The following is a 13,744-nucleotide window of genomic DNA, read 5'->3' as shown; positions in this document are numbered from 1 at the left end:
TGCCCCTGGGAATCAGGACCATTTTTGTGGACCCCTCTCTAGGGGCTGGGTACACAGTGGGGCCCTGGGCCACCTGTCTTCCCCATGTAAGGGCAGCTACGTGAACCTGAATGCCTGGGACTACCTGCCCTTGGGGTCCCAGTCTGGGATCCTGAAGCCTTAGGGCTGGGCAGGTGAGGTGGGACCCAGAACTAGCTGGCTAGTCTGCCTTGGTTAATTCCAGCTCCAGCTGGAGCAGAGAGAGGTGTTGTGGAGACTGGAAAGAGCACAGGATGTGGGGTCTGGCACACCTGGATCACATCTGGCCTCTGTCACTTCCTCCCTGTGTAGTCTGGGCCATGATTCTTCTCCTGCCTCTAAGCCTCTGTTTCCACATCTGTAAAATGGCATTTCTCATGTCCTGCCTCAGAGGACTTTTGAAAAGATTCAATGAAGTAACATATGTGATTGGGGGCTGCTTGGAGCACTGAGGCTGACCTGCTGAGGGGAGGCCCCGGGGAGAGTCCCTGGTGTCCAGGACTGACCCAGCTGTGCAGGTAGTCACCCTGTGTGTGTGTATCAGTGGCTGGCTGATCTCACCCCGGTGGTGCTGACGTGACAGGGCCTGCAAACATGGCTTTTGCCCCTTCTCAGAAACCTGAGCCTTCCCTGGCAGACCAGACTTTGCTCCCCTCTGCCTGAGCCGCTGCCAGGGGCCGGCTCCTGACCAGAGGAGGTGTGGGCTGCGCTGGCAGGCGGGGGAGGAGGCCGGGTGAGCCTGGAGGCTGGGGCACGAGCAGGGCCCCTGATTGTGGGGCACAGCAGCCTGTGCCCGGAACTTCAGACCGAAGGTCGCCCTGTAGAAGGAGCTGGGTTTTCTTTGGCGCCACCAAAGTTGGGCCATGCTTCAGGGTAGGGGGAGGGCCCTCCCCTGTGCACCTCCAGTGGAAGTGCTGGCTGCTGTCTTCCTGAGGGTGGGCGCGCCCTGCGGGCTGTGCTGCCGGAGTAAGCCTGCCTGGCCTCGCTCTACCGAGGTGGCTATGTGCCCTTGGACAAATGGCATATCCCCCTTGTCTCAGTTTCCTTGTCTGTAAGATGGGCGTGGCACTAGAATCTAAAGTTGCTGTGAAGATTAAATTAATTAATTCAGAGAAAGTGCTTAGACTAGTACCTGGCACATGGTACTCGGTAAATATTAGCTGCGATTACTTTCCCCCAAGGTCTAAGTCAGTTGTTCCTATTCTTTAAGTAACCCCCACCCCACGTCGGATCCTCAGATTCTTCTCCCACCCCCAGCTGTCCCTGAGCCTGGGGTAAGGTGTTACGGCTTCTTCCCTTTCCTGGGGTCACTCTGAGCTGTGGCCACAGTCTCCCTTTCAGCCACCTCAGCACCTGCTGTGTGCAGCTGTGGCTAGGGCTGAGGCTGTGCCGATTTGCCTGCCTATTGGCAGGAGGGCAAGCCTACAGTGAAAGAGCTTGGCTGCTTTGCTCCCGTTTGTGCTGGGCTCCACCAGTAATCTAGGGAGCAACTCAGACATGCTCTTCATGGAAGATTCTGTCTTCCAGCACCCAGGCCAGACGGTACCAGTCCCACCCTGCTGGGTGACCCCTTTGAGGATCCTCTGCCCTGCCTGTGCCTCTTTCCAGTGGCTTCCCAGTGGCCTCAGTGTCTACTCAGTCTGAGTTGAAGCTTATCTGAGAGGCAGGTTTCCAGGCTAGCCCATTGTTCTTCTGTACGTGAGAGGAGAAGCCACGTACATTTGTGGCAAAGGGGTAGCAAAAGGAATTGAGTCTTTCCTGGCTATGGCATTGCTGGCATCTACATTCTGACAAAGGTTAAAAACTGTGCTCTTGGAATCTTCCAGCCACCCTTTTGTAATCCTTTCCCATGTTCCATAGCTCCTACCCACCCCCAGTGCTCCAGTTCCAGAATTAGCCCCTGCCCCAGATGGAACAGACTTATGCTATGCTTGAGTGACTAGCACCCCTTAGCCTTCCCAGAGGCATTGTCATTTTCAAGGGGATATTGTGCAACTGTAGGGAAACTGATAGGAGAGATTTGGTGATACAGTTGGAGCAAGTTTCCCTCTCCCCCATGCACACACAGCTGGAACCCCAGCTGGCTGCAGGTGTGTCAGAAGCTGCAGTTTCTGCCTCTGTGAAACTCGAAGCCACTTATAGCCAGTGCAGGGGGAGGATGTCACTAAAAGTCCATATGCCAGAGGTGTCAGGTCCTCAAACTCGGTGAAGTCTGAACTAATTGGCCAAACAGCAGTTCTGGAGGACCTCATGGGGGGCCATGGGGCTGGACTTTCAGCAGGGGCTGATTGAGGGAATTGGCACTGAGCTTCTGGTCTCAGGTGGCTCATTAGGATAGCCAGGGCTGGGGGAGGGACAGTGCTCTGAAGGCCTGGGCTGCTTGCTCTGGCCCAGGGGGTGCCTACTCTGTCCTGAAGGCTGCCAATTGCCATCCCAAATCATGTCCGGCATCCTGCCTGGGCCATGATTCCCCTTGGGATGCTTGAGAGTGCTGATGACGAGTCAGTGTGATCAGGTGTCCCTGCCCTCCTTGTCTATCTTGGGTCTCCCACTGCTGAATACCACATTCATGGTGTACCACTGCTCAGTTGGGCAGTCTGCATGGCCACTGCCTCTGGCTGCCCCTTGAAGGTGAGCTTGGATTCCCCAGCCAGAGAGCTGAGTAGGAGCCACAGCCTGGGGCCTAGGATGCCTCTTGTCACCATTTTGGCCAAACCCCATTGTACAGATAAGCAACCTGAAGCCAGATTTCTTACAGGGTCACCCAGTAAGTTAGGAGCAGAGCCTAGATGGTGACCAGGTTTTCCCTGTACTGGGTCTGATCATTTTCCCTCAGCCACCCCCTGGTGGTCAGTGCTGTGGGTCCCTGAGGAGGAGTGTTTTGTGAGTCCTGGGGGATAGACGCCCAGGCTGGGCTGGGCCTGGGCTGGGCAGCCTTGCTCAATGCCCAAGTGAGATCTTGCCCTGCCTGGCCAGGCCCGGGTTGTGGCAGGTGGGGAAAAGCAGAGGAACTGGTCTTCCAGCTCCAGGGGCTCTGCACCCAGCCCTCAGCCAAGCCTGTTCTAAGACGAGTCCTGGCATGCGGGCCGCCCCAACAGGCACCAGCTCTGTGGATGGATGGCATGGGGGTACTGGTGGCAACACTGAGCTGGCTGGGGCATCGGGGCTGGCACTAGGCTGCCAGGATCCCCTTCCCTCAACAAATAACACTGGCTCCTTGGGGTACTTCGACAACCTGCGCTGGGAGGCTCCACTGTGACCTTGACCTCACATTACACTAAATGGAAAGGGGTCTTTAAAGCCAAGCATGGATACCGTCTGTGCACCCTGGAATCCCCCAGAGCAGTGAGGTGTCTGTCTCTGAGTGGCAGGGTGGGGACTGCTGAGTTGGAGTTGTGTGTGTCTGTGCGAAGGGGGGTTGTACCCAGTTGTACCCAGTGCGTCTCGTGAAAGGTGCTCCTCCCAGTGGAGGTGCAGCCGGGTGGGGGCCTTGTTAATGCTCTCAGGGATGTGCGTTCTTCCCCCGCCACCCTTTCCCCAGCCCGTTCTGGGCTGTGCCCATCGCTCCCTGCCCGTCATACTCATTGCCCTCGGCAGGTCCCAGCTTGTCTGTCCTCGGTGGAGAGACAGTGAACTGATAAATCACTGTGCCTGGCCGGAAATGCTGATGCTGCCTCGAGGCACTGGTGGGGCCCCTCCCTCATGGGTATGGCTTTGGTGGGGGAGATTTCAGGGTCTTGAGGCCCAAGTGGGGGGGTGGGGGGAGCTGTGGCATCAGCATGCCTCCCTGGCGGGCTGTGGTTAGAAAACATGTCCTGGGAGAAGAGTAATGTGTCCTGGGGCAGGTGCGTGTTGCAGATCCCCTGGACCCTGAGCAGTGGCCCTGCCCCTCCGGCCTACCCCAGCAGGGTCTGGCACCACCCACACCACCCAGCCAAGCTGGTCAGAACCATTAGGGAGTTTAGGATTATCCAGCCAGGCCCCTTCCGTTGTCCAGGTGGGGAGTGGGTACAGAGAGTGGCAGGTCACCCAGCACATGAATGGTAGAACTGGAGCTGGCCCTTTCCCCTTGCTCTGGGTCTGAGATACTTTGGGTCTGACCTGCCTGGTCAGTGCTTAGGCCATTCCAGCCAGGGCTAGAGTAGAGGGTGTGAATGATGCCCCACATGGAGAAGAGAAAGCAGTCACAGAGCCCACGCTACAGGGCACCAGGGCGTTTGGGGGGCCATGGGAATGGGTGTTTTGCAACAGGTGTTCTCTCCCCTACCGCCTGTCCCCCCAGTGGTATCCCTGGAAGACCACACCCTTGGGGTCCACCAAGGGCCTCTGAGGTCCAGCGGCTCTCTCTTGCTGGATTCAGCCAGGTTGCTGCACCCGGCCAGCTAATGGGAGGTGCCGGGCAGGGTAGACAGCTGCCTGGAACACCGAGGGGTTCCCTGCTGACCCCAGCAGGGAGGAGTCTCAGCCCAGCTTCAGCACAGATGGTTCTTGCTTTTCCTTGTGACCTGTGCTTGTACTTTTGGAATCAAGGGGGCTGGTGCCTCTGGAAGTTCAGGGGTTCCCGCAGCCCCTGGATGAGGGTAACTAGGCCGGCACCACAGTGTGCTGTCTGTGAAGAGAGGATTTGTTGGGAGTGTAGAGAGAATATTCCAGAGCCTTCCTGGGGCGTTTTGCCCCTAGAGCTTGCTTGTTTACGGGGCTTTGTTGCTATTTGGTGCCTCGTCTTAGAACATTGAACTCCGTCAAGAGGCCTGAATGAAGGTCTTGTCACTTCTCTGGGTGAGACCTTTTCCTCTCTAGACTATTGTCAAAGTGTAGCCTGTGGGCCACCTGCAGGACCCGGAGCTTGTTAAACCATCAGAGTCAGCCTCTGGGATGTGTGACAGTCTCCTGGTGATTCTTAGGATTCCTCAAGTGTGAGAGCCCCTGGCCTGGACACAGGCGATGGATGGTTTGGATGCCACCCTTGGCCAGTGTGGATTCTGCACCCCGGAAACCTCAGCCCCCAAGAGCTGCGAAGTCTTGACAGGGGGTGGGAGTGGGTCAGCGTGTTTCCCTTAGATCCATAGATCTGACCAAGAAACTGAGGGGGATAAAATAGATTTATAAAAATCCATGACTCCGTTTGAAGCCTCCCGAGGATGTTTGTTGTTGGAGTCTTGATGGGTTGGGAGTGACGAGGGTTTATCCTGGCGTGACTGTGAGGCTCTCCTGCCTTTTGACTCTGAAGCCTGGGCTTCTGGAACAAGTCTGGGACCCTCCTGTCCACTAGCCCCACACCAAGTGCCAAGGCCCAGTACCTAGGCTGCTTGGGACAGGCCATGACCCAGCTCCTTTGATAAGAGGCGGCTCTTTATCCCTGCTGTTGTGACTAATGGGGCTTGTTGACTCAGTGACTTGCCTCCCACCCACAGAAGCCAGGGATTTTTGAAGCCGAGCACCTGTTTAATATCACAATTCCGTGACCTCCTTACATGCTATTGTACATTAGTGTGCATTGGCTAAAGAGCAGTGTGACCCTGTGATGTCAGTAATGTTCTTTAAGGGATTTGTTTGGTCTTTCACTCAAGTTAGGCAGGGGGTGACGCATGTTAATGATTCAGGGTGCAGGTTGGAAACCAGAGGTCTTAAGACCTGGTGGCTGCAGGTTGATGGGGTGGGGTTGGGGGCAGACGGGCAACCTCTCTGGGTACAGCCGGGCCCACCATCCCCACTTTAACCTCTCTGAGATGCCCTCTTGGTGTCCTGGCTGTGGCGCAGCCAAGGAATTCTTATGCACAGGGTGTCTTGGGGAGGTGCTACCGCACAACCACCCCTTGACCCCAGGGCCGGCCAGGGCAAGGGCTTTGCTGGGACGTTGCCAAGAAGGATGGCCCTCCTCACAGCCAGTGTGGGGGTGAGAGCTTGAAGGAGCTGGCTTCAGGCTGCCTTCTTGAAGCTTCTCTGCCAGCCCTCCGCCCACAGACTCCGGATGTGCTCTTGAGGTTGGTTGGCAGCCGGTGATGAAGACTCTCGGCCCTGACCTGTTCTGGTCCGTGCAATTCCCCCTCCACCTCTGAAGTGTGGCCCAGCACCTTGGTCCCTTCAGCTGCTGGAGCAGGGCTCAGGGAGAGCCTTAGGCAAGTTTCCCTTAAAACAGCTGGGCTCAGCTGAACATGGTAGCCCTTTAGGGCTGGCAGAGGGAGAGAGGGATGGCATGGCAGGTGAAGACAGCAAGAGCCTTGGGCAGGTCCCTCACCCTTTGTTCCTTATCTGTCAGAGATGCTAATCTCAGCCCTGCCTGCCTTGTCTGCAGGTGAGTGTAGGAATCAAAGGGTAATGGGTGGAAAGTGTTTCTAGCCCTAGACAAGGCCTCATTCCTTCACACCCTCTTTCCTGCTGGGCCAGAGCTCTGACCCCAGGACTCTCCAGGGCCTTTCCCACACAGCCCCGTCTCTCCAGGGCCTTTCCCACACAGCCCCGTGGTGTGGCCGGGAGACTAGCGTGGCTGAGACACAGATGGGCTGATGCCCCTGTCTTACTCCCTGTTCCAAAGACTCATGCGTCTGCCCCACCACCCACCAACCCCCAGGCGAGCCATACCTTCTGGCTTTGAGCTTCCAGGTCTGCGCTTCCAGGTCTGCACTGTGGGTGGGGAAGGAGCAAATCAGTCCTTGCTTTGCTCAAACAGAAAGCGTGGAAGTCCAGACCTTACCATGCGTGAGTTTTTGATTTGTTACATGAACAGCTGATTTTCCTGGGACTTTCTGACGTTAGAGGTGTGGGCTAGCCTGCCTTCCACCTCCCTAGGTAGCATGAGTTGGGCTCCAAGCTGAGCCCCCCTTCCCCCGAGCAATGGCCAAGCAGTCTTAGGGAGGATGTAATCAGAGTTGATGCTGAGGACATCCTCACATGAGGCCATGGTGGCAGTTTGCTGCAGGCTGTTAGCACAGCAGGCCTGCTTAATGAAACTGGAAGTCTCACCGGAAACTCGAGTCAGCTGGCACCTTGGTAGTCAGGGATCGAACTCAGCAGTTTTTGCTAATTTCTTCCCCAGGGGGCTGAAGTCTTGAATTTTTCTCATCTGAGGTCACAGAAAGGCGAAGTTGGAAGTCACTGTAGCCCATCCCAGTAGAGGAGACCCTAGGCCTGGAGAGGGGAGAGGCTAGTCAAGGGAGCTGGTTTCAGTGGAGAAAACATTTGCTTTAAGAGCTTGTTCTGTAAACAAGATCATGGAGGGATAAGTTTGGAACAAATTGTTTTTAGGGACTGTGCAGACCCAAAATCTTACCTAGTCATGGGAGAAGCCCTGCTCTTGGGAAACTATTACCCCGTTGAGCCTTCTCCATGTAAGTGGTAGGCTGGCCTCCCTGGCATTTGTCTGGGTCTCACTCGGTGGTGCCTCCAAGGTTGTACGTGGGCCCCAGAGTGTGTGTCTTCTCTACAGGCCTCAGTTACCTCCTCTGTTGAATAGGGCCTGGACCCGATGACTGTGGCTTCTGCTGGAAGATTTGATGCTCTTTACAGTGCACCTGAGGCTCATCTGGTCAGAGCCCTGATTCCTTGCCCCATCTTGAGCTTTCTCTCCAAGGGAGGGGAGTCTGCATCATGAGAGGGCGTGGCAGAGGCCTGGGGTGGGAGTGAAGCCATGATCTTGGGGAGTCTGGGTACGGTTGCCACTCAGTGCCTGCCTCGTGGGCAGTATTCTTTGTCACTGAAGGAGACAGGCTTGGGGGAGGCCAGGAGCAGCTTCACAGTTCTGTGGAGGGGGCAGAGGTATTTGAAGACCACCTGGGGGTGGTATAGATGGGCTGTGGCCTGGTGTGGGGATGGGGGGCATGGGCTGTGACTGTGTGTTGCAGATGAGCCATGAAAGGCCCTTCAAAGGTCAGAAGGAAGTTCAGCGTTATTTCTAGCCTTGCGGTTTCTACACGTGTCTGTTGTGTCTCTCTGACCTGGGCCTCTGGATGTGCAGCCTCCACCTGGTCCACTTCTGCCCCAAAGCTGCCTCAGGAGGCCAAAGGTCTTGTCTGTCCCTCCCCACTCTGTTCCAGTCAGGAGTGAGGCTGGTGGGCCTGTGGCAGGACCCGGCCTGGCTTCTTGGGCTGAGGAGCCCTGTTCTCTGGAGCCCAGCCTCAGGTGGGCCCTCTGACGAGTCTGTGCAGAGGCTCCTGGTGAACTGGCTCCTAATCCTGCCGCCCTTCTCATGAAACTCTTTACACCTCCATCTCACTGTCTTTCCACACAGGCTTGCAGGCACATTGCCCCAGAACCCCTCTTCCCCCCGTACTGACCAACGCTCACCCCCTAGTGTGAGCCACTCTGGGGCACCCACTGTTTGTGGAACATTTACTATGTCCCGGGCTCTGTTAGGTTCTTTCCTTGCATAACCTCATTGAGTTTTTGGAACACTCCTGGAATGTAGATGTTACTATTGTCCCCATTTTACAGATGGGGAGACTGAGGCCTTAAGAGGTATAATGACATCCCCAGGGCAACTCAACTAGTAAGTGGCAGAGGCTGGGATTCTCTAAAGCCTGTGTGCTGAACTATACTGTTCTGCTTCTTTATCCATTCTTTGTTCTGGTCCCTGGCATTGGGGGTCCTTGCCAGATGGACTGTTGTAATGAGCAGGATCATTTGGGTCAAAGTCTCATGGTTGAACAGGGCTCTTGTAGCTTCCCTTCCTGCCACCCGGCTTCTGGGTCCTCCCTTCCCCACCTGCGGTACTGGAGCCAGTGCTGGGGGCAGAGGTGGTCCTGATTTTCTGCCCCCAGCTTCAGGGTTTCTATACAGGCCTGCTCAGCTGTGTGTGATACACTCCGCCTACCCTGGCTGCAGTCCCCAGTCCTGCTGCTCAGCCCCTGCCTCAGGAACTGGGTATAAGTTTGCACTCTGGCACCTGCAACTTCTCGGAGCTGGGCCAGGTGAGCAGCATTCCTGAGGCTGCTGTTTGCAGATGGGGCCCACACAGACCCACAGCCTATTTCTGGAGCCCCTTCAAGATTAGCCTCATCTATCCCCAGCCTGATGGGTGCCCTGCCATTCCTTGTTCAAGGAGGCCAATACTCTGAGCCGAGAGCCTGGACCCAGTCCTTACTGTACATGAGAAAACAGGTCCCGTGTGGGCAGACCTGCCTCGACACAGCTCACCCCTGTGCCCGTGTATGTCTTTCCCCCAAGCGGCACTTCGTGGCCACATCCTGGTCTTCAGCCTACCTGGAGACTGCCTGTCTGAGATTGTTCCTGGGGGCTCTTGAAAGCCCCTCAGTGGGCAGGGTCAGCAGTCCTGGACCCCAAAGCTCCCTGGCTGATGGTCCCCAGACCTGATTCTCAGCATAGGGTGGGCTTATGGGGTCCTCTGGGGATCCCATAGCCTGTGCTCCCAGTAATGTTGACTTCTGCCTGCCCTTCTGAGAGGCCAGGGGCTCCCCCACCAGACTGAGCTGCTCAGGCGTGTGTTCCTATACCCTCGCACCCAGCACTGGGCTGTGTTGTAGCACCAGGCAGGGGAACGGGAAGGGCATTAAAGGGCTGCCCAGAGCCGAGGGTCCTGGAGCCTGGGCTTCCTCCTGGTGTGCCTGTGCTGTGCAGGGTGGGGAGAGCACACTCAGCTGTCTAGGGCAGGGACCCAGGAACAGCAGGTCCCTAGCCATGCCTCCACTTACACCCTTTTCTGATTCTTTCCCAGCAAATTGTGGCCACAAATGTGCCCCCTGAAGATCAGGACGGCTCTGGAGATGACTCTGACAACTTCTCTGGCTCAGGCGCAGGTGAGGCTTATGTGGGGGGGGGCGGGGCATGAGACGACAGGCTATGACTGGGGCAGTGGTCAGTCAGGCTCCTGTGTTTACTGCGCATTTACTGAGCGCACCTCCACCCTCTCCTCTCCACCTGCCCCATCCCTGCCCAGCGGTTTGAAGGGTGAAGCTGAGGGAAAGAACTGGGGTGTATGCTGCAAGGAGCTGCCTGGGTAAGGAGAAAACGTGCACAGAGGTGAAGGGTAGGCCGTGGGTTCCAGGAGGCCCTGGGGACTGTCTGCTGCACACAGACTTATTCTCCTCTTTACTCGCTGGGCTACCTTTGGAACCAAACTTCGGAAAGTTATTTGACTCCTCTGAGCCTCTGTTTGCTCATCTGTAAAATGGGAATGATACCTTGACCTGACCAGGTTGTTGGGAGCTGTAAGGCAGCACAGAGCTTGGGTGTAGATCTTCACCATTGTTTCCTCCCCTGAGGTGGAGGTGGTTCTTGAGTTGGACCTCAGGAGAGCAGCAAGGGCTAAGGGAGGGCCGAGGCCATCTGTGGGGAAGTGGCCTAGGCAGAAGCCTGAGAGCTGCGTGCTGGGATCCAGACGTCTGTTCTTAGGAGCAGGGGCCTTTCTGGGGAGAGGGCAAGTGGGGTAGGGAGGGGCTGGAGAGGTATGTGCACTGGAGATAAGGCAGTCGCGCCCCTGAGGATGCCCGCCCCCACCCCTGTGGTCACAGAAAAGCACCTTCTCAGATGTCGTGGAGTCTTTCTCATGGTTCCAGGCACCAGGCTGCCCCAGGCACGTGCAAGCAGGAAAGGACAGCCTTTCCAAGTTCAGCCTCAGCTAGTTCCACCCCAGGGGCATGGCTGCTCTCAGGAGGTAGGGTTGCTATCCTTGCTGGCCTGGCATTCAGAGCCCCAGGTCCTTGCCCAAGCACCTGGCCTTCTACACAGCCTGAGTCTAGCTGGTCTTAGTGCTCTGGGGCCTCCCCCACCCTGACCTGCTCTACTTCTGGCCCTGCAGGTCCTTTGCATGAGATCACCTTGTCACAGCAGACCACTTCCACCTGGAAGGACCTGTGGCTCCTGACAACTACGCCCATGGCCCCAGAGCCCACTGGCAGGGATGCCATAGCCACCTCTGCCCCCATCCTGCCAGCTGGAGAGGGGCTCGAGAAAGAAGAGGCAGCAGTCCTGGCAGAAGTGGAGCCGGGCTTCACCGCCCGGGAGAAGGAGACCGCCCCCCCACCCAGGGAGACCACACAGCTCCCAACCACTCCACAGGCCTCCGCAGCCAAAACCACCACAGCCCAGGTGGCTGCCACCTCCCATCTCCACAGGGATCTGCAGCCTGGCCACCATGAGACCTCAGCTCCTGCGAGACCTGGCCAGCCTGACCCTCCCACTCCCAGCATAGAGGCCAGAGGTCCTACTGCCACAGAGAGGGCTGCTGAGGATGGAGCCTCTAATCAGCTCCCGGTAGAAGAGGGCTCTGGGGAGCAGGTGAGCTGTCTCTGCATTTCCTGGAACATTGGGTAGCCAGTGTGTAGGGTGGCCCTTAGTGCCTGGCACGTAGCAAGCCCGGCATCCTATACCCTTTGGGCACGTCATATTCCCCACCATGAAGGCAGGGTCACAGGGTCCCACTTTCCTTCCTCAGGGCCTCACCCAGAGCAGGACAGACTAACTATGAGATCAGAGCAAAAGTGTCCTTAAAGGTCACTGAAGAGAGGGCTCTGCAGAGGGTGAGACCCCTGCTGCAAGGAAAAAAGTTCTACCAAGTCTTATTTTTTAATCTTATGGCACTAAAATACGCCTATTTATTTTTATATAAAAATGTGTGTTTTGTATCACTTGAAGGGAAATCCGTGCCATGGTTCAGCCAGGGTCCAGTGTGATGTGGTAAGAGTCATTGGCTTTGGGGTCTTTGGGTTTTGGGTGTGTCTGAGCGGATGGCAGTGGAGATCAGAGAGGCAGGAGCTGCTTCTGGCTTTGGGAACGGAGCTGGATGCTGCTTCAGGATCAGATCTGGCCTGATCTGTCCCTGTCCTCCTATAGGACTTCACCTTCGAAATATCTGGGGAGAACACGGTTGTGGGGGCTGCGGAGTCTGACCATCGGAATCAGCTCCCTGTGGATCAAGGGGCCACAGGGGCCTCACAGGGCCTCCTGGACAGGAAGGAAGTGCTGGGAGGTGAGTTTTCTCTCAGGTGGGTGGGAGGAGGGCAAACTGTTGCTCTGGGGTGGGGCTGACCACAGCCCAGGCCACCCCTTGGGCTGCCTGGGGGAGGGACTGCAGTGGGACCTGAGTAGCAGCTGAGCTGAGCTGGCCCCTGTCCACCCACCCTAGGGGTCATTGCTGGAGGCCTGGTGGGGCTCATCTTTGCCGTGTGCCTGGTGGGTTTCATGCTGTACCGGATGAAAAAGAAGGACGAGGGTAGCTACTCCTTGGAGGAGCCGAAACAAGCCAACGGTGGGGCCTACCAGAAGCCCACCAAGCAGGAGGAGTTCTACGCCTGACGCGGCAGCCATTCTCCCCTCCCCCAGCACTCACCAGGCCCCCACTTGCCTCTTCTGTGAAGAACTGCAGGTGGCCTCCCTGCCACCAGGCCACCTCTCCAGCACCCTGGAGCATGCTGGGGACCTCCATTCTGCTTCTCTGACTTCTGCATAGAGACTTGGGGCACAAAGGGTTTCTCGCATACGACTTTTCCACCACAGCCAGCACCTGGCATCTCACCATCTTGACTCAGTTTCTCCAAACTGGAGCAGCCCCTCCCCAGGCCCAGCTCTGGAGAGAAAGGGGACTCCACTGCTTTGGACCTGGATGGCCACTGTGGCTGGAAGATCCTGTGGGTGGGGGCTTCGGGTTGATACATCTATCATCTATAGCACTTACTGGTAGGCACCAGCAGTCTTGGGGGCATTGGCCACTGAGTGGGGAGGAGTTCAGGGCTCCACCAGAGTTCACTTTGTTTTATGGGGAGTCTGACTTAGATATCAACTTGTTTTTGCACACGTTTCCTCTAGTTTCTTTGTTCAGTAGCCCCAGTAGACTTTGTTACTTCAAGGTAAGTTAAGTAAGTTGATTTGGTATCCCCCCATCTTGCTTCCCTAATCTACAGTCAGGAGACAGTGTCAGGGTTAAGAAGGCTTTTTTTTTTTTTTTTTAAACTAGGAGAGCCAAATCTGGAAGCCAGAATGTAGGCTTAGTTTGTGTGTTGTCTCTGAGTTTGTTGCTCATGTGTGCAACAGGGTATGGACTATCTGCTTTGTGGCCCCATTTTTGGTGGCCCGTTAGTGGGCTGGCCAGTCCAGGCTGCCACGGGGTGGCCACTTCTTCTGCTCAGTCATGCCAGTGTCCTTGAACTCAGGGCCACGAACGTGGCCTGGGCTGCTGTGACATTGGAAAAGCCCATATAAGAATCAAATCTCGCGGCGCAGGCTGGGATGGAGGAAGGAGGACTGTGGGGTGGTTGGAAGGGTGGCAGGGGGCCCGGAGACTCTCCTGCAGACTATGCCCTTCCTGCCTTGGCTCCTTCTCTGGAGGATGACGATCTCTCCTGGAAGTTGACAAGAGGCACCGGGCACAACTGGCCCAGAGCTCTTCCATCCAGGGCCAGGTTCACCTGAAGCTCCTGCAGCCCCACCCTGGTCTGGCATCAGGAATGTTTTCCAAAGAGTGATAGTCTTTTGCTTTTGGCAAAACTCTACTTAATCCAATGGGTTTTTCCCTGTACAGTAGATTTTCCAAATGTAATAAACTTTAATATAAAGTAGTCATGTGAACTCACTGCCTCTGCTTTTCTCTGAGCTGCTCGGGTGGAGGTGGCCCGCCTTTTCTCCAAGCACCAATGCTGTTGGGAAACTCAGCTCAAACCTCTGTACCTCCATCCTTCCCGTGCGGAGAGATTCTGGGTCCAGAGTCCCTCTGGTTTATTTGTTTTTAAATTTTGGCTCAAAGTCTTCTGGAGGTTGCTAGGTTCGGCCAAGGTTT

At 56.3% G+C, this 13,744-nt stretch overlaps 1 protein-coding gene across 1 annotated transcript; it reads left to right on the top strand.

Moving 5' to 3' along the window:
- The first annotated feature begins 7,835 nt into the window (after nt 1–7,835).
- Nucleotides 7,836–12,484, top strand: SDC1 (syndecan 1). Its single transcript, XM_008573383.1, has 6 exons — nt 7,836–7,884; nt 8,839–8,924; nt 9,689–9,770; nt 10,772–11,250; nt 11,806–11,941; nt 12,098–12,484. Exons 1-6 carry the CDS (start codon nt 7,836–7,838, stop codon nt 12,265–12,267), a joined length of 1,002 nt encoding a protein of 333 aa, XP_008571605.1. The 3' UTR covers nt 12,268–12,484.
- The last annotated feature ends 1,260 nt before the right edge of the window (nt 12,485–13,744 follow it).

Source organism: Galeopterus variegatus, unplaced genomic scaffold (genome assembly GCF_000696425.1).
Source record: "Galeopterus variegatus unplaced genomic scaffold, G_variegatus-3.0.2 Scaffold52, whole genome shotgun sequence".
Classification (NCBI taxonomy): domain Eukaryota; kingdom Metazoa; phylum Chordata; class Mammalia; order Dermoptera; family Cynocephalidae; genus Galeopterus; species Galeopterus variegatus.
The sequence above is the reverse complement of the archived record's forward strand: the minus strand, read 5'-3'. Positions and strand labels throughout refer to the sequence as shown.

Bases quoted from the DNA above. Each gene is read 5' to 3' on its own strand.
- SDC1 (XM_008573383.1), top strand. From the start codon at position 7,836: ATGGGCTGTGACTGTGTGTTGCAGATGAGCCATGAAAGGCCCTTCAAA. The intron at 11,251-11,805 runs GTGAGCTGTCTC...GTCCTCCTATAG, and splicing joins AAGAGGGCTCTGGGGAGCAG to GACTTCACCTTCGAAATATC. The intron at 11,942-12,097 runs GTGAGTTTTCTC...CACCCACCCTAG, and splicing joins CAGGAAGGAAGTGCTGGGAG to GGGTCATTGCTGGAGGCCTG.